The sequence below is a fragment of the Gadus macrocephalus genome, chromosome 11 (assembly GCF_031168955.1).
Source record: "Gadus macrocephalus chromosome 11, ASM3116895v1".
NCBI lineage: Eukaryota > Metazoa > Chordata > Actinopteri > Gadiformes > Gadidae > Gadus > Gadus macrocephalus.
In genome coordinates this window covers 18,500,088-18,524,851 of record NC_082392.1, presented here as the reverse complement: position 1 = coordinate 18,524,851, position 24,764 = coordinate 18,500,088, and the positions used below count along the sequence as shown (strand labels likewise).

Sequence of the window (24,764 nt, the reverse complement as noted above, 5' to 3'; positions counted from 1 at the left end):
GTGGGAGGTCTTAAGTACATGTGGGGACCGATGGAGAGATACGGAGGGCAGACAATTGGACGCGGGTTCACAGAGGACATGGCAGATGGTGGCTGAAAACAGACACACGCATACACGCCCGCACACACACACACAAACAAACACAGAAGTGACACACACTTCAAGCCAGCACCAGACTGTAGGGCACCACCTGCACACCTGGCATGGCTGCTATTATGTCACCAATCTGTGTGTGTGTGTGTGTGTGTGTCTGTGTCAGTGTGTGTGTATGTGTGTCAGTGTGAGTGTCACGCGTTGCCATTGTGTGAAAGGGGCCCCCTATTCACTAGTTACCACTGCCAGCTTGGCACTAAATCACAGGGCGAGGCAGCACCCTCTGTGCGCACACACACACACACACACACACACACACACACACACACACACACACACACACACACACACACACACACACACACACACACACACACACACACACACACAAGCCCCTGTTTGTCCGTGTCCGGCCAATGAATAAAGTAACAGAGGTCAAACAGGAGGACACGAGACAGCGTAACACAGACGGACCTGAAAGGTTCAAAGAGTGCTAATCCAACTTTAACAAACGCCTCTCTGTTTCTTCACCCTCTGTTCTTACTGGAGCGGAGAGGGAGATAATGTCTCATACCCCCTGCCTTTTCCCCCTCTCTCGCCTTCCCTCTCTCCCCCCTTTCAGACTCAGCCCAGTGAACCAAAAGCCAGTTGATACAAAGTTACACACACCCACAGCCAGGCAAGACCGTGACTGGGCATAATCAGCCGTGAGGTTAAGTAGAGTTAGGTTAAACTAAGCTGTACTGTGTGTGTGTGTGTGCGTGTGCGCGCGCGTGCGTGCGTGCCTGTGAGTGTGTTTGTTTTTTGTGCTTGTGTGTGTATCTAAGTGTGTGTGTGTGTACACTGTGCGTGCACACAGTGTGTGCGTACGTGTGATGTCGGACCAGTAAGAGGTTATCAAACCACCTGCTTCGTGTCAAGCAGGAGAGGTGGGGGCGCGGGAGAGAAAGGGAGTGGGAGAGATAAAAGAGAGAGTGTACGCGTGGAGAGGGGGTGGACGGGGGGAGGGGAGGGCGGGTGGGGGGGAGTTGGATTTGAATTTGCCTCAATTGAATTTGGTCCATCTGTCATTTGCATTGTTGTTGTCGCTGCATGTCTCATTTCTCATCCCATTGGTAGAAAATTAAGAAGGGAGCCAAGGCGTATTGAAAGCCGGCCAAAAGATATCAACCAAAATTCACTTTAACCACCCTTCATTATGGACACTTTCCATCAACCGGTGTCCTTCCGCCCTGCGAGACACCAGCTCATTGTGTTGTACGCCGAGCAAAAGTTTACAAAGTTGTGAGAAAAACATGTTTTGCTAAAACGACATCATTAAACGCAACACTGTTGAATTGTTTATCAGAGGTGCCAAAACGCCTTCAATGTTATATATCCCTGTGCTTCACTTTTTGCGTGTTCATTCGTCTAGTTCATATCATTTTTTTATTGAATAAAGATCCGTGTCCTCAAGGCGAACGAAACGAACGCAAAAAAAAAAACACACCAAAATAAAAATCCCCTCAATGAATAATTCAAGGTTGACACGTCCGACCTTACTTTGGTCGTCGGCTGCGCCACGTACCGGAGGGGGGAGGAGCCAGCCCCCGCCCGCCGCCGCCGCCGCCCAGCCTTTGACGGTCAGTACCCGTGTCAGCCGCTCGCCGCGGCATCGCAAAACCGGAGCTGACACCTGTCACCGTAGCGGGGAGGCGCAACGGGGTCGGGGAGGCCGGCCCCCCTCAGCCCGTCCACATCCGCCTGTCTCCCGGTGTCTGTGCCGCCGCCGCCGCCAAAGCTGTCATGTGCCATCCAAGATGGAGGCCAGGAATACCGTGCTAATCCCGCGACCCGCGCGTCGTGTCACCAAAGCCCCCCCCCCCCCCACTCAGAGCCTTATGGGGGCTCGTGTGCGGAGGGGCCGACGGGGCAGGTTGGAGCGCGCTTCGGCTGGCTGTACTTCAACACTTTAGGTTTATATGTATATACACCGTATATATATATCAGTTTATAATCCCAAATCCTCAAATTTGATACCATGTCATCTTGTCCATCACCACCATTGCTGGACTCGATCCACAACATTCACTCTGTATCACTAATCTATACAGACAAACCATTGGACGTGAATGTAATCTGTTTGGGATTCCCCATCACCCCCTAACTATATACCCCCCTCCGACAGCCCCCCCATCAAGGGTCTTGCTGGCTGTCCAGAGGTATAAGTGCAAGGGGCCAGCTGGCTTAAAAGTGTGTGTGTGTGTGTGTGTGTGTGTGTGTGTGTGTGTGTGTGTGTGTGTGTGTGTGTGTGTGTGTGTGTGTGTGTGTGTGTCTGAGTTCCTGAGTGTGTGTGTCATGTCATGTCATGGACACATTCAGTCTTCCGTCACTTCAGTTCACATGTTGATGTGGGCATATGATGTGAGTGAGTGGGTTTGTGAACTGATCTTTATTCTTTTCAAAGGAGGACAGAGCGATCGCACGTGTGGGGGCATCTCGTTCAAGACCTCCTCTCGTACACACATGCTTTGTCCCAATGTGGAATCAGAGAAAGTGACCTCACAATCCAGCATACCTGTGGAACCAATTCTCAATTCATTTGTCAAAATAACCATCTGGCCTTTGATCAGGGAATCAAAGCGTCGCTCCCGGTTAAACGTCTAGACTCGAGAGAGTCAGCCCTCTTGAAGAAACAAGAACCTGTTCCGTCTTATTATCATCAATCTAAAGTATTTATCAAGTCACTTCAAGCTCATCATTGACAGAAAGGGGAAAATGCGTACAGCACTTTGGTCCGCAGACGGGAGACAGCCGGCAGATGAGAGCATCACTGTGAGAAATAGACTTTTAGGGGGAGATGAAAGAGGAGAGAGAGAGGGCGTCCACAGAGAGGTGGGGAAGAAACAAAGCCGGTTCCCTGACATGTGAGGGAGGCAGCTAGTGAGTGGGTGAGAGTGAGGGAGTGAGAGAGTGAGAGAGTGAGAGAGTGAGTGAGTGAGTGAGTGAGTGAGTGAGTGAGTGAGTGAGTGAGTGAGTGAGTGAGTGAGCGAGAGTGAGGGAGTGCGGGAGTGTGTGAGTGTGTGAGGGAGTGAGGGAGTAAGTGAGGGTGGAAGTGAATGAGTGAGCGAGAGAGTGAGGGAGTGAGCGAGCGAGGGAGGGATTGAGGGATTGAGGGAGGGTGTGAGTGAGTGAATGAGTGAGCGAGAGAGTGAGGGAGGGATTGAGGGAGGGTGTGAGTGAGTGAATGAGGGAGGGATTGAGGGAGTACATGCGTGAGTGAGAGAGTGAGTAAGAGAGAGAGAGAGCGAGCGAGCGAGCGAGTTAGAGCATGTAGAGAGGAGCCACCAGCAGAGTAACACTGCGTCAAGCGTCGAACCGCTTGCTTATAATGCACAGTGAATGGTGCTGCTCGCTCCACTCCCACACCTCTCTTTCTCCCCTCTCCCCTTCTTTTGTATTTCGAAGGCGATCGCTCTCCCGATAAACCTGCCACTGGCCATCCCTCACGGTAAACAGGACGCACGGCCGCACGCCGCCGCTATACTCCCCCCTTTTTGTGCTGAAGCAGAAAGTCCCGTCACTCCATCTTGTTTTTCTTCCTCTCTCCTTCCTACTCTTTCTCTCAGACTTCTATTCGTCTGCCCCGTCGGGGGCCCTGGTGAAAGGGCGGGAAATCTGAGCTTCCTCTTTCATTGCGCCCGTTTTATTTTCTCGCAACAAACAAACCAACCGTTGCTCCGTCATATTTCCTGCGTATCAACGGACAGGCCGTGCCCCTACACACACACACACACACACACACACACGCGCACGCTCCTACGCTGACTGCTGCTGATACAAGTGCGGAACAACAAGACATGTGCCCATCCAGATATGCCTCTCTTCCCTATTACCCCCCCACACACACACGCACACACACCCTATCAGATGACAGAGGCGGCTTCGCACCTGACAGCGGTGGGAGCTCCGCACAAGACCGTAACCAACTTCCCCAAACGGCTCCAGAGTGACACTAGCAAACAAACCATCCAAACACACATTCCTCCCCCCCCCACACACACACACACACACACACACACACACACACACACACACACACACACACACACACACACACACACACACACACACACACACACACACACACACACACACACTCTAAGCTCTTCCCTCTGAACAAAGTTCAAGGCAGCTGGTGAGTTTGTCCTTGACTGGCCAGCCCAGAGGCAGCGCACTGGCACAGATGCCGCTGTTTAAGCCCGATCTGGAAAGGATCTTGATTTTATATTTCTTTTCTTTTTTTTTTTCAAATCCCCATTTTACACAACTGTGACCTTGTCAAGGGTGCATCCTCTCTTTCATTCCCCCCCCCCCCCTCTCCGAACCATCATGCCTTGTGTTCCCTGGGACACACTGAGACAAGAGCGGCCGTGCTCTTGGCAAGACTTCAACAACCCGAGTGACAGTGAGACCCCACACACACACACGAGCACGTCTCCATCCGGGGCGATGATGCGTCCCTCCCACCCACCCGGCTCTCAATCTGAAGAGGTTCACATGGAGTGATCCTGAGAACAGTCAGATATCTGTTTAATCATGCTTCCTATAGCCGGCTATAGGTGGCTCAGACATCTGCTACTGTTTTCTTCAAACATTAATTATTATTTATTAAAATTGTATTTATTTATTATCTACGTCTTCATCTTTAACCACTTATCTCATTACTCCATCAGTCTGGTCATGGTCAACGTTAATAATATAATAAGTGATGATTATAATTAATGTGGTTGAATGTTAACGCCCAACCCAAGAAGGAGTAGCGCGGTATCAGTCAGTGGACTCGCCCTTCACTGACCTGCCCGGGGCAGGCCTGTAGTGGCCCGGGACCAACAGCTGTTCTACTCGCCTCCAACCAGAACCAACTGGCAAGCCCCCCCCCCCCCTCCTCCTCCTCCACCACCACCCCGTCCTCCTGCTGCTCCTCTTCCTCCTCCTCCACCCTCTCCCTCCCTACTCCTCCACAACCTACCCCCTTTCCACCAGAACCACCACCGGGACCCCCACCACCACCACCACCTCCTACAACCCCACAACTACTCCTCCTCCTCCCCAACAGCCTCCCTCCCTACCTCCTCTTACAACTCCACCAGGGTCCTCCACCCTCAGCATGACTACCTCCTCCACCTCCAACCCCCTCCACCTCGACTTCGTTCTCCTCCTCCTCAACCTCTACCTCCTCTTCCCCCACCTCCTCCTCCTCAACCTCCTCCTCAACCACCTCCTCCTCTTCCCCCACCTCCTCCTCCTCAACCACCTCCTCCTCCTCCTCAACCTCCTCCTCAACCACCTCCTCCCCCACCACCTCCTCCCTCCACCAGTACCTCCTCCACCACTACCTCCTACCCCACCACTACCTCCTCCTACCCCACCACTCTCTCCTCCTACCCCCAGTGCTCCTCCTACCCAAAAACCAAAAAACATGTGTTACAAAGAAACCCCTCTCCAAACCCCATTCCCTGCACTGTCATTCTCCTTCTTAGGACAGAACACACACATGACTCATTATTCCAGTCCCTCTGGTGAAGTGGAATATGCAACAGCAGCAGCTGAACCAAAGCTTGACTAATTCATGGATATTCAACCAACAGAGGTTTTATTGCCTTATTGCCGTGAATAATAGTTTGCGTATACATATGTGGGCGACGCGATCCTCTTATTGGAGGCATTCTAGGTATATATTTAATTTAATGCTAGAATCACCTCATATAAATGTTTTTAAATGCTTCGTATAATATCTGTGTGTGCGTGTGTCTGTGTGTGTCCCTTGCCGTTACTCAAACTCTTTTGCACAACACACACGCGACACTAAACCCAACACAAGGGCTCGTTAACGGGTGACGTTATCGCCCTCCGATGACAGCAGAGCGCGGACAGACTCGCCCAGCGTCAACGAGAGCCCCGTCGGTGTTCAGGGGAGTACGGCCGTCTGGATCCAGTGTGCGCCGTGATCCACTCACCCTGGAAGGACTGCCGGGCCCTCTCCACCAGCTCCTCCACGGGGTAGCTGGCCAGATCCCCTCGGGCGTGCTTGGTCTTGCAGTAGGTGCACGCGTTCAGACACCTGGACGAAGGAAAGACGGCCTGGTTATTCTCAAAGCAACCTGGATACATAGACTCACACAAACGTATATACATAGGCACAAAACACGTTCACGGACTCACACCTCATGCATACATGTACATACACTTATACGCATATAAATATACATACACACACACACACACTGTTACGACCCGGCTCGAGGGAAGTAACATGAAGTCGACAAACAAGGACTAAATATACGAAAAACCGGGTTTATTGTTACAAAAAGGTTAAACAGACTCCATGCTGCTCGAGCTCCAGGAGCACTGCAAAACATGGAGCAGATCTGCACATAACACACACACACACACACACACACACGCATACACGGCGTTAACGCACACACAGATACATGCATATACTGTACAGATATACACATACATATAGATAGAATTTGTATTGGTTTATGTATTCATTCATCTGAACCCGACTTCTATTTGTAAGGCCCCTTAGAACGGCCACTGCAGTGACTCAAAGCGCCTAACAACAGCCTCACTAGCATGCTTTCAAGCATAGATGTCCGGCACGCGAGGAGAACCACAGGTGATCAGCGCACGATAAACAGCGCTACACTCAACATCATGTTGCTTGGCTGGTAATCCCTCCTGTAACCCTAACACCCCCATCAGTGGGGCGAAGACAGCGGGCCGTTCATCAGTTTAACAGTGAGCGCTGTGGTGGCCCTTTGACCGGCCACCAAAATAGCATCGGGCTGTTGTCTCGGCAGCCCTGGGGCAAGAATTGGTCTTATGTGAGACCCCTCTCATGCGTGCACACACACTTACACACACACACACACACACACACAAACACACACACTCGCGAACACACACGCACACACCACCGCACATACACACACACACACACACACACACACGCGCAATTTGGGAGGACTGAGAGAAAAAGATATGAGCGTGGAAGAGGAGTAATGGTGGTTGTTGTCCAGCATGCCAGACCAGAAGAAATGGAAAAAGCAGACCAAAATAGCTCCACGGATCAATGTGCTTCAGAAGAGCAGCCCAGCAGCTGAAACTAGTTTGACGAACACTAACACGGAACTGATGGTTCCATTGTCTATGTGGTTGTGATTGTGTTTCGTGCGCAATCCCAAGCCACATAGTTGCGCGTGTGTGCATCCGTGTCTTTGTGTGTGTTTGGAGGAGAGGTGGGGGTTAAGCAATTTTCAAAGTCGCCTGTTGAAAGGAAGAATGAAAAAATGAGTTCACACATGAATCCACACAAATAAGGTGTTTTTGTGCTGTGCTCGACAATTGTGACACTTTCGGCAGCTAATTCGATACGGTGGAGTGGGGGGCACCGTTTGGATCTCGGATGGGGACCGGGGAGGGTGGGGGGACGAAAGCAGAACTAAATGATGTTGTTGTAACTGAAAATAGTGTATTTTTGGACCCTTTCATTTTCGGGCCACCCTAGATTTGGTCAGCATAACAGGGAACACGCCAGGGGCTAAACACAAGGCCTTCCATTGGCTGGATGGAGCTAAAAACGGTTGTTTTATGTCAAAGCAAATGTCATTTGGGGCATTCAAGAATTGAATTAGAAATGTTTGTGTGTGAGGTCGTAGCGCCGCTACACTAATCCCCGCCCTTGATCAAGTCTTTCGAAGCAGCTGACTTTTAGTTTGACTATTATTTTATATATTTTATACCCACAAAAACAAATCGATCTTCGATACAAAGCAGTTTGGTTTTCGAATGTTTTCAAAATGAATAAAAAATTGTGGAGCAGATAAGTTAAATAACCCCCTAACCAATTTCCAAATAGACAGAATGTGCATCCAACAAGAATCAATAAACAAAACGTGACCACAGTCCCACACAGAAAGTAAACTTATCTTCAGCAAGACGACGTTGTCCATAATCTCAAAAGGCTATTGCATTATCTCCCTTAATCCCCGTGTCTTATCCATCCATTCCAGCGATTTAATTCCACCACCATGTCATAAACGGTACATCTATATATCTTTCCAACGCTACACAGCGCTTTCTGCGGAGCGACCATCGATCTCAGCCCTTAATAAGGTAATGGTGAAAGCGCAGCTCTCGTTAGTGAGACAGAGATGCTCCATCTCTTTGGCTGCACGGCCGCTCTCCATCTTTCCCCCTCCGTCAGGGTGTCTCTTACCCAGGCGGAGGGCACCGAGGAAGGGAGCTAGGTCACAGGACCCAGCCCTGGAGAAAGCACAGATGGGGCCCTAGGCGCACTAGGCGTGCACATAAACACAGACACACACACACACACACGCACACCAGGGGGTACATCCATCTTAATGTGATCACGGCCAGCTGAGTGGATCACACCAACATTAATCTCAAGAGACAGATAGTGGTCTGTTTGTGAGTTTGTGTGCTTGGGTCTGTTTCTGCGTGTGTGCGGGTGTGTTTTTGTGTGTGCGTGCGTTTGCGAGTGTGGGTATATTACGGTGTGTATGTGTGTGTGTTAAGGCCTATTTTTGCATGTTCATGACTATATATGTGGGCTAAGTTTACGGTCAATTTACGCCAAGGGTATTTGCAAGTGTGAGTGAGTGAGTGAGTGAGTGAGTTTAGCACGAGGGAGGGGGGGGGGGGGGGGGGAAAGAGAGAGAGAGAGAGAGAGAGAGAGAGAGAGAGAGAGAGAGAAAGAGAGAGAGAGAGAGAGAGTGTCACTGCTGACCATTTGTCTAGGATCACAACACAGTATTAGCCCCCGTGCCCCTCCCTCCCTCCGTCCGTCAGTCAGTCCAAACTGAGAGTGACAGCGAGTCAGCCCTCGAAAGGCACATACGCTAACACAGAGCGAGAGGCAGCCTATAAATCACACAAACACACACACACGCACATTTCCTGAAATAGACACAAACAGGGACCCACAAACATAGGACTTTTGGGAATGTGCAAAGTGAGCCGTTAAGTACGGGAGTACAGGAAAATACGTAAACCTTGTAAAAATCTGTCTATATATACATTATATACTATCCATCCTCAAGGTGAAGTAGACTATCCATCCACCCAGCCATGGCAGGTGTTCAATGCGCTGCCGGTGGGGAAGGCATAACCCCACCGGTCAGAGTGGTTTCTGAGAGAGCAGAGCCACACAGCTCGCTGGAGCGTGCGTGTGACAAAGCCGCTACCTTCAATCAAGTTAAATTAAAACCGCAGCACATGAGAGCGTTGGCAGCGGCTGTGAAACCGATGAGCCTCCCTTAAGAGTCTGTCTGCCTGTCGGGTCGATCCGTCTTCATCGCCAGACACTGACACCCGCCGAAGCCTCGGCAAAGCGGCCGCCCGGGAAAAAGGAAATACACAAGAAGGCGGTCAATGTGAAGATGGTCAAAACTTTTTCTGGAGATAATTCGATTAATGCATGCATATACGTTTCATGCAGCTAAGTGAGGCTTGAGTGGAATTAGAAAGAGTGGAATTTGATGCAGGGGGGACCAAGGATGGAGGAGGAGTGACGATACAGATCGGATGAATACGTTCAGCCTGTGTTTGTGTATTTTCGCGGGGTTCTGTGTGCGGGGGGGGGGGGGGGGGGGGGGGGGGTAAGTGGAGGAATGTGTCTCGTGAACTTCATCTGCCGGGCCCTGGGGGAGTCTTCTGGCTGTGACGTTCACGTCGTTGTCGTGACGGCGCTGGATATTGGGTCTGAAGAACACAAGTAGGCACCAGAGAAATATGTGCTTGGGTGGCTGTTGTTGTTGTTGCTGTACTTGGCTTAATTACTCCTGTCGGCCTGTGATCTCCCCTCGATGCATCCGTGTCCCATGATAGGGTGATCACAACGATTACACATCAATCACTCCGTCTACAATCCACTTCAAGTTGATAGGCATTAAATAGGAACTACAATAAACAGTACAGCAATAAAGTCGTATTACAGATTAGACTTAATGCCGTTAGCTGTCGTCGTGTGCCACCACTGAATATAGAGCAACTTTCCATAGTTTTGCCAAGATAAAACTATTGCATGTATTGTGGATTGTGTTGTCCCGTGTCTTCACCCCTGCACATCAACACCATCCTCAACTCTCTGGAGATATCATTATTATGGCTACCAGCGCTGCTAAGACGGCAGACAATGAGAAGTGGTCGGGACTACACGGTTTGAGCGGTGGGAGACAATATAGTAAAAGCACGAGAGCCAAAGCCTGGAGCGGAGCCTTAGTGGGCGAGACGCCCAGGCAGGGGCGGCGGACGACGAGACATGGACCGCAGCCACACGACAGGTCCCTCGGTACGGGGACTGCTCCACGCATCAAGTGTAACAGAATCCCCTTTATTACACACTTAGTTGTTATATTTTTATGTTTGTTGTCTTTTTGGCCGTGATCATTTGCTCGCATTTGATTTATTGTGAAAAAAAAAAAGAATCAAGAGGAATTAAAGCCAGAGCGCGGCGTATTTGAAGTGAACTCACACCAGAGCCAAACAGGGAACGCGCTAAAGACAATGAAGCCCAGAGCGAGTGCAGGCGATGATTGCCAGTGAAATCCCTGGTGCATGTGAGGGGGCAAAACAGAGAGAAGGCAAGGAGATGGAGAGAGCGTCTCTATTGTCTCTCTGGCAAACAGCCTTACCTCAATAACAAAAAGAGAAAAGCCCTGTTGTGTTTAGCGCGAGAGAGAAAGAGCCAGAGCGAGAGTGAGAGAGAGAGAGAGAGAGGGAGCGAAAGATTGAGAGCAAGAGAGGCTCCTAAATAAAGGTCTCTTGAGCAGCAGGTTAAACGACAGAATCAAAGCGTTTGCTGGAAAGTTAATTAGAAAAGGCTCGGGGCATCACGTATCAAAGTGATTGTGTACAGGCATGTGCATATATTTGTCTGTGTATGGATCCATGCATTGATTGCTGCTGGAGTTTGGCATTATGAAAAACAAAGGCGGGGAGGGGGGGTGGGGAGGGTGATCGGTCCTTAGCTTATTAGACGCATTAGACGTGTGTACGTTGAATAGACAAATCGTATTAAAGTCGTTACTTCGTCAGAACAAAAACCCTGTCGACAATAAGTCAACGGCTTAGTCTCAAAGTCATCGTGGAGGACACCAAATCCGTGTTATGTCACGTCAGACAGAGCCTGTGGAATAAAAGGACATCAAAAGCTAAGAGTCAGAGATGGAGCGAGAGAACAGCACTGGGGAAACTAAACTCGAGGATTACCAAAGTTTCTGGAAATTTCCATTTTGACACAGCTTCCCCCTACACACTCCATATGTTGGAGCCTGGAGGAGCTGGTCCCTAAGCCTCAGGATCATTGAACAGGCTTTGCCCGGTCCCGATCACCCGTGACAACAAAAAACGGATGGGATTCTTTGTAGCACAATGTTGATATTACTTCATTAAAACCAAACACAAAGACACATAGGGCCCCTTTAAGAGCCATGAGCGCATTTGAAACTGACGAGTGGATGTTTTGACAGCGCGTATGCAGTCTCGGATGAGACAGATGCACATGAATTTCAAACTTCAAATGGCTCAGTTTATGGCCAAATAATGTGGCCTAATTCACACATGGAATAAGGTTTTCTTCCACAACTTCAGGAATACTGAGTCCTCAAATAAATTTCGGCAAAGAAAACTTAACACACATATGATATGCGGTAACTGTGGTTCTATTTAATGATAGACGCAATACATTATAAACATTGTTTCTTATCGGTATTGTATGCATTATCGTCATCGACTTGTGTTCCTAATATGCATGTGTCCCCCCGTTAATATACATTGCCATGGACTGCATAATGCGTTATGTGTTTAGTTTGCGTGTGTTTAAACAGATGGACGCACACACACGCACCCGCATTCATTAATTATTTTACACGTACACACACGCATTCATTCATTCTTTTTAAAACTCACTCGCGGTAAAACAATGTTTTCTCACGATCAAATACTCATCAATCCTAAAAGTTATGGGCATGTACACGATGTCTGTGTCAAGAATAGATCATTCCCTAAATTACCGACGCGTGGCGCAGGAGGAAAAGAACGCTCTGCGCCAGTTGCAAACTAGCAACGACACATGCGCCAGTGAGAAAGTCAATTGCGCCAGATGCAAGATAGGGCCCATAATGTATCATTATTATTATGATTGACACAATGATTTGGATGGGCGGTTTGTAGGGACTAAGAAAAACGAGTAACTGATAACATATTTTTCTTTGACCAGCACTATCACCTCACTAATGCATCCCTTAGCTCCTATTACTGTGGTGAGGTGTACGGGCTTTGTGAACTTGTGATCGCAATTGCCTGGCGAAGTGAAGAACGGCCCTTACACGGTGGGCAACAGATACAGAGACGATGACCAGGACGAGACACGCCAAGGTCTCACACACGGACACGCTTACAGCAGACAGTAGCCGTCACGGTCACAACTGTTGGATTAAATGAGAATCACTCGGGGCGGCTGGCCACGGTGGTGTCAGCGTGTTTTTCAAGCGATGCCAATAATAAAACCTTGGAAAAACAGCAACAAGAGGGAGTACCAAATGTACAGAGCGATGACCACGCACACAAAGGTTTCACTCTCCAGTTGCTGCAAGTTTCATAATTGATCACACACTGTGTGTGTGTGTGTGTGTGTGTGTGTGTGTGTGTGTGTGTGTGTGTGTGTGTGTGTGTGTGTGTGTGTGTGTGTGTGTGTGTGTGTGTGTGTGTGTGTGTGAGGCCCTGGGGAAGTTCTAAAATACAAGCCTGCATGTGTGCGTAAGTGTGTGTGGGTGTGTGTGTGCATGCGTAGACAAGTGTGTGTGTGTGTGTGTGTGTGTGTGTGTGTGTGTGTGTGTGTGTGTGTGTGTGTGTGTGTGTGTGTGTGTGTGTGTGTGTGTGTGTGTGTGTGTGTGTGTGTGTGTGTGTGTGTTGGGGACCCTTGGGAGCTTCTGAAGAACCAGTGTATGCATGTGTGCGTGTCAGTAAGAGTGCACCCATTTGTGTGTGTGTGAATTAGCGTGCGTGTGTCACACAGCAGCTGGGACCCAGGGCTGGGGCTGCTGAATCCCTCCTTTGTGTTTGACCTCACCAGCTCTGGGCCACTTAGTCTCGTGCTCCCCATGGCGCCTGCTGGAGCTGCTCCACCGCTCCACCCGGGTCCCCTGTTCTCCCTCCGACTCCCCCAGCTCCCCGGAGGACCCCCGTCCAACGCCTTGTCCACCAGAGCTCTTTCCCGATGGGCCTGTGTCCATGTGTGTGCCACCAATCGCCTCTTATCTGCCTGTTATCCCTCTTTGTGGTGTGTGTGTGTGTGTGCGTGCGTGTGAGCGTGCGTGCATGTGTGTGAGCGTGCATGTGTGTGTGTGCATGTGTGAGCGTGCATGTGTGTGAGCGTGCATGTGTGAGCGTGCGTTTCTCTGTGTGTGAGAGCGTGTGTTTCTCTCTGTGTGTGTTTCTCTCTCTCTCTGTGAGAGAGAGAGAGAGAGAGAGAGAGAGAGAGGGAGAGAGAGGGAGAGGGAGAGGGGGAGAGAGAGAGAGAGAGAGAGAGAGAGAGAGAGAGAGGGTGAGAGCGTGCATGCCTGTGTATGAGAGCGTGCATGTGTGTGTGTGCGTGTGTGGGTGTTTGCGTGTGTGTGTGTGTGTGTGTGAGAGAGCGTGCGTGTCTGTGTTTGCTTGTAACTTGAAGGCAGACGGCAGCAGTGGCATTGCATCCATTATGCCCAGAGAGAATGGATCAGTGTGAAAGGCGACTTCCCCCTTTCAGGGTGATACTGTTTACTATTCGAAAGCACCGGGCAAACCCATTGGACTTTCATGAGCTCGCACGGGCTGACGAGCTGCATGAGTGGTTTGTGTGAGTAATACCGCGATCCACCCCATCGCAGGCTAGATGGACGATCTCAACCTGTCCCGACACTGAGATAATTCATCCGGTAACATCCCGTTTCGGAACTATTCCCTCCCGTCACATGGTAAGCAAGTCGATGGTAGACCAACCCGGGGCCCTCGAAGGACCGACTCACTGCGTCGCGGTAGGACCGACCGTACGTCCCTGGATGATTTACTCACTCTCAGGCAAGGTCTCTCGCTGAACGGCTGGCCTGCTCCGGGGTGAGCCCTTCAGGATGCTTTGCACACTACCCCACCAGACCGTCGCGTTGGGCAATAGGTGGTGTGTTGAAAACATCTTCTGACCGGGTATCGTTTTGTAAAAAAATTGTAAAAAATAAAAACATGTGAAAAGTAAAAAAAGTGTTTTGTGATAAGCGTCAGATTGCTTGATTAGAATCAGCGAGGCAGCTTTAGATGACATGCTCAGCAGTATTTGGTCAGCGTTCAGGAAACCAATGCCGCCTAGGGTTACCTTGTATCCATGACGTGCACGGCATGACTAAAAGCACACTTTCTTTATCTGCACGTAAAAAGGCAATCAAATCAATCAAAACCCAAATAATGTGCTTTGTAGACGGTGAAACTTTGACGGCCTACTCTTCCTAAGCTTCACTGCCAACGATCCCTGCACAAATTGGGGCTATGCCATAACATCACATATTTACAAGTCAATATCACGTTGAATTATTGGACAAACAGTATTGTCCGACGTATGGAGTGCCTTTAAAGTAGGAAAAAGACAACACCACCAGAAAACAATCATGTAAATGAGTGCCCAGTGTGAGTCTATACCCCGCTGCAGATAATGTGATTGGCCAGCAGTTCAGAGTCACTTCAGTATGTTGAATTTACAAAGTGCACCGTGGGATAGGTGTGTGTGTGAGTGCGGAACACAGAGAAAGAGAGAAATAGAATAATGTGTTCAGACCAGTGGAGCTGAAAACTACCAATACACAGGTTTGAAAAACAACAGGAGCAAATCGCATGGGAGCACAGCTGGACTGTGTGTGTGTGTGTGTGTGTGTGTGTGTGTGTGTGTGTGTGTGTGTATCCAATTGTTTGCATGAGAGACAGGATGCATACTTGTGTGTGTGTGTACGTGTGGGGATGTGTGTGTCTGTTTAACATTCAGCTGCATGTCAGTGAGAGCGTGTGTTTATGCGTGTGTGTCTGTTTTTGCATTTTTCGACATGTAATTCAAAATGTGTGTGCGTAGCGATGCATATAGTCATCCATGTGGAAAGCCTGCACGTACGCGATCGGTAAAACCTTAATGAAATCATTCCCAACGCAGGTCCCTTCCCAACGCTGGGCTGCTTTACAACCGCACATTCAGCAAAATCTGCTCCAGTAATCTAGTCTCCTTGAGATAAGTGTGAGGCTTGGCATGGTTGAGTGATGGTTCGCTAGTATGTGTGTGTGCGTGTGTGTGTTCTTTGCAACATGCTATTAAAGAATGCTGTGCATAGTACCCTCATGTGTTCGATGTGGAACTTAATTATTCTCGATAGAACAATTTGGTTAGCCTTGTTTGATTGTGCGTTAGCTCATGACTGTCCAGCGCTCCCTTCCCCCTTCAAACTGGAAGTCTTGTTTTTGTCTTGAGAAATGACTTCCATTTCAGAATTATTCACAATTATCCGTAAGTTGTTGTTGTTGTTTATTAGAAACGCACACATCCTCTCTCCCATGTCTGCCTTTGTGAGCTACAAACAAAGGTACGTACGCACACACACACACACGCACGCACGCACACACACACACACTTCCTAGAGGCCCTTGGGGCAGTAGTCAAGACACACAAAACATGCAGGCTATAGATCAGCTCCCCTTTAAACTCTATCACAGTAGTGTCAGATTCATCAGAAAATGTCATTACCTTCCTCATAGGAGCAGAACAAAATCAATAAAGTTACAAGTAATTCAGTATTCAAGCCAGCCAACCACGGCCCTAGCCAAATTCAAGTTCAGCGCCAATCATTAAAGTAAATGGACGGCTCGAAAACAAAGCTGATAACAAGACAATCCAACAGTGCCAAATCCACAGGCTCATTCCTGTGGACGTAAAAAAAAAGTTTCAATCCATGAACATGCGTCACTTTAAACCAAACAAAATAACAGGAATCAGTAGCCAGGCCTAAAACACAGATAACATCATTTGGTATACGCTTTAAACACCAGCAGGTTACAATAAAGAATGTTGTAATGCGCTGAACTCACACAGCTCTGCATTGCGGTCATTTCATAACAGATGACCGTATTGTGTCTGCATGCTATCTTTTGTTATTATTATGAATGATACTGCCACACTGAGGCTGCAGAGACTACTCCACCACAGTCACAATAATGCCACAGAAACCTGCATGAGAACTCACGGCTGTCTGTAAACCCAGCCTTGTGACCAACTAGGACAGTGTGCCATACTACTAGCTCCAGAAAAGAAAACACGCACACACACACACACATATATGTGTGGCATGAGACACACATATATTTCATCAACTTTCCTTAGGACAGTAACGTATCCTTAGACCTACTGGGATTGACTCTGGTTGCAGCATTGAAATATACATATGGGAGATGAAAGATTCACCTTGATTAAATCCCCCCCCCAAACACACACACACACTTGGGGGTTTCTCGAAGACGTATTGTCCCAGGGCGTCTGTGCACGGCACTGAGACGGCTCCCCTCGGAGGCCCTCTCCAATCACTCAGGAAACAGAACATTCACAAGGGGAGGGGCCAGAGCGATAACACATAGGAGAGAGGGAGGGAGAGAGAGAGAGAGAGAGAGAGAGAGAGAGAGAGAGACTCCCGCCACATGTTGTACGCCATTGTCACGATCGGTCATCGTTCCACACGGCGGTGACAATGGGCTGCGGCACCAAACTGCAAACGGTCAATATGGACTTTTTTGTTTACGCCATCGGCGGTCTGCCGGCCGCCATGCAAATACCCTGATCCAGGAAGACGATTGGACAAGAACAGCGATCAGCCGCCATTTAAAAAAGCCCATGAAAGAGAATTGAGCACATGCAAAAGGATCGTTCAAACAGTCACGCCTGCCTCTATTAAGCTTCTATCAACATGCAAAGTGCTGGTTCCATGGAGGTATTTGCTATCCATTCAACTAATGAATAATAGCAACACACAAAAATAAAACTGGAACCCAGATTGTCCCTCGGAGCCCAACTTTGTTTCACGTTTAATTAAAAAGGGATTATTTATTTTTATTTTGCTCAACTGTATGAGCCAAGCAATCAAAGGCTACGTTTGCATGAAACACGTGGAAGTTGTGCTTGTTAATATTGTCTGTCACTTCCCAGAGTAGCAGACTGCAAAAACACTAGGCAGCTCCCCAACACCGCTTGAAAACATGAATCACACCGAAGGTATTGACGCCTCCAACAAGTGGTAACGTGGCGAGCAGGGGCATAAAACTTGGCTCTGAGAGCAGGCATCACGGTCGGCCCGGAAAGCTTCAAATCGCCCTGACTGCTGGGAAGGCCCAATTGGAGGATTTGCCTTCAGGTTGTTTGGAAGACCCTTTATTTAACAATGTTGAAGCAACAATTAACTGAATCACAACAGACCCGTTTATGATCATTAAACAGCATACACCCACCGAGTCTCTAACTATACTCTGAGACCTTGCCAAAGCTGAGATTTATGTACGCTGCTCAGGTGCTTGCACACAAATAGGCATTGGGTTCCAGGAACCGAGTATTACCGGGGCCCAGTAAGTGCTCTTTTATTTGTGAGTTGTAAAAAAAATTGCGCTGGTCTGTGTGTGCCTAGGTCTGCATGTGTGTGCGCGAAAGACTGCGCGTGTGTGTGCCTCTGTTTGTTTGTGCGCTTAGGACTGTGTGTGTGTGTGTACGTGTATGTGTGTGTGTTTCTGTGTGTGTGTGCTTGTGCGTAGGTCTGCACGTGTTTGCGTGTCTGTTTGTGTTTGTGTGCGTAGGTGTGTGTGTGTGCGTTTGTGTGCGTAGGTGGCTAGCTGCAGGTCCATAAGAACGACAGAATAAAATCTGAAAGCTAAACAGGTTGTGGATACCTGCTAGAATTTAGCTGTGTTTTGGAGGTACCACCCTTAGAATCTTCAGCGTTTGAAAAGAAGGCAGACTGACAATGGCAGTGGACAGAGGGGTTATACGAGCAGCCCTGAAGAGCAACAAATGCTGCGGCAACACGGCTGGAGCTGGAGGACACTGGAAAGGAACATCTGGCCTAATCCGTCTTTCGACAGATGCTGAAAAATAATGACCAATAACCATACACTTCATCTTCTGGGCGTCAAGCAGCTGTCTCTTCTGGTCTACACAGTTTTTTGAAGCAATCTTTAAATAGGAACAAATTATGTTTGGCAGGAATTACATTTCAGTCGTATATTACGTTTGTAATGTTAGTTTGCCAAGTTTTTGGACTTTCGGCAACCCATGGCCACGTTTGATTAAAACTTGTGAGTACTGACAGAATAATGCATGGTCGAACAGCTGCACCTCATCCCCCTGTGTAGAGACATTTGTGGATGTATTACAACCAATGTCCCTGTCATGACATTCAAATAGGCACTCAAACTATAGTAGATGCATGACCATTATGGAAAAGCACGCGGGTGACCTGAACCAACCCTGCAAATCAGCGCTCGGCTAAAGCAACAGAAAATAGGGTTGGATTGACTTTAGAAAATGATTTTATGAAGTCGGGTCTTTAACGAGAATCTGCTAATGGCCCAGGAGGAAGCAGCCAATGTTCCTTTAAAGCCGTACCGCAGGCTATTTGAGGAAAATAGCAGCACTTTCATAATCAGTGTAAAATTACCTAAGTGGAGGTAAAAAAAAAAGAGGAAAAAAAGCCAATCTAATTTGGAATTAATAGGTGCAGATGCAAATTAATATTCAGATCTAATGAAACTAATACTGCAAATTCATTTGGATGTGAAATTGAATTTTCATAGGTAATCCCAGATGTCACACCAGACAAATCAGTTTTTGCTCCTATAGGGAGGCTGCTGACAAGGAATCAAAGCCAAGGTGGAGGGGCTGCTGTAGCTGAACAGAAAAGTGTCAGATGGGAACACAACCTTTTTCAATTAACATGATTTGAGGTGTAATGATACATAGAAACCATTCATAATTAGGACAGGTGCCATGTTAAAAAGGGCTTCATGTACCATACGTAAGTTTGCCTTCGTTGAGCGAAAACAAGGGTTTTATCCGAGCTGTTAGATGGTGAACATTTCCAGAGAGCAGGGGGCTAGGATTGTTGGAGTGGGAGAAGGAAGCACGGAGAGAGAGAGAGTGAGAGCGAGCGAGAGAGAGAGAGAGCGTATCACAGATTTAGCTTGCAGCAGTGTGTCCATCTGACCTTTGCTTCAAATTGGATATGCATAACAGCAAGCACACAGGCATTCATGCGCAAACACACACGCATTCGCTGACATGAATCTAGACAAAATGGACATGACACTTCAAAGGCCAGAACATTAGATTGCACAAATACCTAAAAAGGCTCCCTGATGCAAGAGCAGTTCCCAGCATAGAGCCAGCAGTGTGTGGAGAAGATATTAACAGAGAGACTGCGTAGGTGTCTGTGTGTGTGTGTGTGTGTGTGTGTGTGTGTGTGTGTGTGTGTGTGTGTGTGTGTGTGTGTGTGTGTGTGTGTGTGTGTGTGTGTGTGTGTGTGTGTGTGCGCACATGCATGCTCCTCTGCACAAAGACCTCTCTGTTTGACAGGCTGTAAAATGCCACTGATGATGTCATCGCTACCTCATAAGAATATTAAACTATTATTCTTCAATGAGCCCCACACAACTCTCTGACAGGAAAAAATAGAACAGCTATCAAGCTTGCAGTCAGACTGTGGATAACCACAGATAATCGCAAGACTGTGGGAGGTCACATCAGTGAAAGCTGAGGGGAAAGAGTAACGGACAAGATACAGCAGGGCTCAAGTCCCAACATATTATCCTGGCGGCCCAGTCGCCATAACACTTTCACTAGTCAAGTGTTTGACCCGCTTTGAATTGAAGCTCTGCCATAATCCAGACGGACTCGGACCAAGAGTGGATCCGGGAGCCACCATCTCCCTCCACAAAGCACTTACTAATATTATCTGGCTTTTTGAACCAATCGCACTGTAATTGGAAAAAAAGACTCAGTCGACTAATGTGTGTTTCTTGACAGCCCATGTTTTTAAATGCTAGCCTACATGTTGGCGCTTGAAAGAATGATGGTGGTGCAGCACCACTAATACATTGTTTGGGCAGAACCCTAATGTACATAAACACAAGGTTTTTCCTACCTTGAAAATTCTTTGTCTGTCAAAGGATTTGACGTTCCACCAAAGCAAAATCTGACCTCCAAAGAGAGAGTTAATAGATATTGTGTCAAATACAATCAAGTCTGAATAAACTGATTATGGATTCAATGTTATCTTTTTGCCAGTGGATGGGGGTACGTTGTGGACAATCAAGTGCAGATGTGGTCAGTTCCATGGACAAGAACGTCCTTGGCTGGCTAAGAACATACTAAGCGTCAGGTAATGTAATTCCACACAGGTCCAGACTATTTGTGTTGTACATTCGATGGACAACTGGGGGCTGCACTGCAGTGCAGGGTACACTGTGGTGGTGAAAAAACAAGTGGAACTAGTTCTCTTTTGCGCCCAAGCAAAATACCTCAAGGCCTAAAATAAATCAGACCTTCACGGGGGCTGGAGAAAATTGAAAAGGTTTTTTAAATGCATAAATGAGATGGCGAATAAAGAGGTGAAGGATGGATAGCAGGTGGTGAGAGTTGGCATGGCATTCATTACGAGTTATTTTTCTATTTGTGCCATTAAAATTATGCTCTTATGAAAGAGCTTCAAGGACCTTTGAGTTTTAAACACCAACACCCTAAGCCATTATGAGGTTCACAAAGGAATATTTGCTTTAATAAATAGGGAGCTGAATACGAATATTTAGTTATTCAATTACTAAACATGTCTTCAGCCAACTATTTATAAAAGCCAATCTTCCTTTATTGCTCCTAATACATTTAAATTATGTTGATTGAGTTTCATAGAATCAAGCATAATATATATTTGTTTATCGAATGGTAATTAATAACAGGAAAATACATAGATATCTGTCGAATAAGTTAACAGACTCATTGCCCCCGGCCCCGTACATATAGGTTTTGAAAATGTACTTGAACTAAATCGACTGAGGAAGGAATGATCTTGCATCCTCATTGTAAATGGTCGCAAGTGTCGCAGTCTTGAGTCCGGTGAAGTGTAATGTTTCATCACAAAGCACCCTTGGATTTAACTGAGTCAAGATGGCGGGATTTCAAGCTAAAGCACCATCCACTAGCTGTGATGAGTGAATTTGCTGGAGATAATGTATTCAGGTACACTGCATCCTGGATTCCCCGTCTCGTCTCACAGACCGAGTGGAGCCTACGATTTGTATAATGTACAAGGGAATATGCAAGAAGCTCAGCAAGGGCCAGACCCGACTATATAATGAGGCTAACAATGCGTTTTAGTTCAGTAGTTCAGCGACTCAGACGAGACACAATTTACAAGCGACGATATTAACTAAATGCTCAATAAAGTCAAAACGTGATCGTTTGGCCTAAGAGCCTTATGACCGACTCCAACAGGCCCACTGCCTGGCGACCCCACTACCCTGGACCAGGCCTGCCAAGAGATGGACTTCTGGAGCCCATCAAGCACGTCATTAGCTATCATTGAGGAGCCATAGAAAACTGATGAGCTCCATGTATCACAGAGGCTAAATTAGGAGTTTATGAGGGAGTTGATGACCGCTACATCGGGCATGTGGGCACCCAGAGCTCAGTACTAAAGCTCAGTGCCTCATCGCTTGTAGCTTGGACAAAGCATGTGCTAGACGGCCATGCGTTCAATAAAAGATATGTATGAGACTTTAAATTTGTATTCTGTAATGTTAGAACTCTAAAAAGTCATATGTGCATCCTCCACATTTGAACAAATATCGGGGTCCGCTAAAGTCGTCAGCTGAATCAGAAGGTTTGAATAAAGGTCAATGGCAACCACGATGAAGGTCAGATGGTGTGACCTAAGAGCAGCCAGGTGTTAAGTCCTGGCAGGTTGCGGTGCGATGCCCAAGGTGCACTGATTCGGGCATTGGCCCCGTTCTTCATCGCAGATGAATGGCTTGGCCCTGTGTCCAACAGCTTTGGCTCTGTTCACGTGTTCACGTCGTATGTAAGAAAAGGCCACCAACCTCTCGTGTTTGACTCACTGCCAGCTCAGGCCCTGGTATGGAGTCAAACTGATGCCAAAAGTAATGCCAGAAAAAATATGGAAATGTTTGTCGCGATTAAAGAAATTACATTGAAAAAAAAATATCTGAAGTGACGACGACACTTGAGGTTATGACATAATGTGGACATGGAGGCGGGATGAAGGGAAGGTCCTGATTGGTTCTTATCGGAACAAATGTGTCATTGTGTGTGCCGTGTTTACCTCCTTGATTGACAGCATTCACTATGGTGCAGGGTAAGGGTAATCGCTGAGGCTAGTGAGAACACTGCGGATTACACACTCATTGAATTTATTACATAACATAATTTAAGAACTAGAAAAAAGCACTAAAGGTAAAGGACAAACTTTTGGAATTCTTGAACTAATTATCTGACACACACTAACACAACAGTAAACCCAAGTTAAGTTTGTATGAAACCGTGTTGTGTTTTATGAGAATAGCCACCATAGTATGGATAGTTTTCCTGATGCATTGGCAAGTGGATTGATGGTTCTAGAGCACAGGAATGGTTGAATGGGCAGATGGAAGCACAGACTGTGGGATAAATGTATACAACTCATTTTTTTCAAATGATTGCTACCAGAATCCTTCCTTGAAATGATTTAATATCATTGATCCATATACTGGTTCATCTTAAGTAATAAGTCCACAGAGCACTTTGTTTTGAATCTCTATTTTAATCCAAGCTTTTAAAATCATGCCTTTAGGGGCCAACCTCCCCCCGTATGAATATCAGATACTACATATGAATATAGACATGGGAAGGTTTATATTCTGTTATGAGTTTCATGGGTCTCATGTTTGACCTGCAGCCAACAAATCCCTGAAAAACAGTTTGTGTATTAAATGATAATATTCATGCTTGTAAGTCGTGGCTGATCCGTGACTAATCACCAAACGTTCTGAAAGTAATTCTTTATAGCGGCCCAGATAATCATGTCATTGTTCAAATCATGTGTGTATTGGATTGGTCTGTCAGCATATTCACTTTGTAGATTGGGGCTGGGACAAGGCCATGATTCCCAACGTCACGTTGATTATTTGTATTCCCTCTTTGGTGAAAAGACATAAGTTAATTATTATTTCTTACAAAAATATATAATGTGGGATGACGTACATGTTAATATAACTCTTTTGATGTCTCATGACCTGATTCGATTTTGATGCTTTTGCACACCATTTGAATCACAATCGATTCTCTGTTACTAATAGGGATGGGCGTGAGGAATCGATTACTCGAGTACTCCTCGCTACAAATGAACTCGGTTGGTGGACAGGCAAACTCGAGTTTGCATATAAACACACAAAGTTTTCTGAAGCAAATATATACATTTTCTGTGCGGCGCCACTAACGCATGCCGTGGGCACAAAGCAAATGAAATGTATCAAATTTCTGTGTGGCGCGTGCCGTGCCTTGTGCAGGCACGCCAGAATTCAAAAAGTTAAGAGATGACGGTTAAAGCAAAGCGCAGCAAAGAATTGAAATACTTTAAAGAAATAGGAGATCATAAGGTGAAATGTAAAATATGCCAAGCGAAATCGAGCTACCAGAGTACTACAAGTACTATGCGGCAAAATATGCTCCTGAAACACAACGGTGAGATCGGGAAAGCAGACCCGCAGCATCCAAGTGTGTCGGCTATTTTCACCGCCGCAAGACGCAGCTGTAATCCCGGCCGTGTAGAGAAGATCACAACGCTGAGTATTTCCATAGTCCATTTGCAGCCGTTTCATTTGCAGCTTTCAATTATTTGCAATGGTTTCGTTTTTGTTTTTTTTAAACCGTTACAGGCCTTGGTTCGACGTAATTTAAAATTGTGAGACGCATATTTATTTTTGTAAGGAAAATGTGTTTTGAACGTTTGCAAAAATAAATAATGAATACTCTGATAACTGACTGTTTTGATGGAGAATAAGCATTACATGTTTGGTTGGTAATATTGCCGTTCATCATTAGGCCTATTCCTGCTGCAAATGTGTTGCATTCTAAAAATAGATTTGATTAAACGAGTACTCAATTGATCCTCGAGGAATTCCTTCGATCACTCGAGTTTGGAATTTACTACTCGTGCTGATCCCTAGTTACTAACGATTCTTTATTCAAAACGGAATCTCGATTCAGTAAATCCGGGTGCCTCTTTCAGGATCTTCTCAAGTTGCTGTGTTTGTAAGAAAGGTGGTTTAAGAAATGATGGCATGAAAGCAGAGTAAATTGTGTATAAGATCTCGTTTTTTTTATTCGAAAAATATGCTTATCAACTGATTGCAATAATGAACACAAAACCGAAGACCGTGTGAATTGATTCACAATCAGAGATTAAACAAATCCCAATGGTTAGGTGAGTCAATTATTTCCCCCACCACCAATAAATAGTGCACACGTTTTCCAGAGAACTCCAGCTATCCAGACCTATTTTCTATTG

General features: G+C 46.9%; 1 protein-coding gene across 1 annotated transcript in view; it reads right to left on the bottom strand.

The window, feature by feature from the left end:
• The window catches only part of cdkal1 (CDK5 regulatory subunit associated protein 1-like 1), a 220,015-nt gene that overhangs the window by 124,600 nt on the left and 70,651 nt on the right, over window positions 1-24,764 (bottom strand). Inside the window, 1 exon segment of the mRNA XM_060065377.1 lies at window positions 6,093-6,196. Within this exon segment, the coding sequence (XP_059921360.1) occupies window positions 6,093-6,196 (104 nt within the window).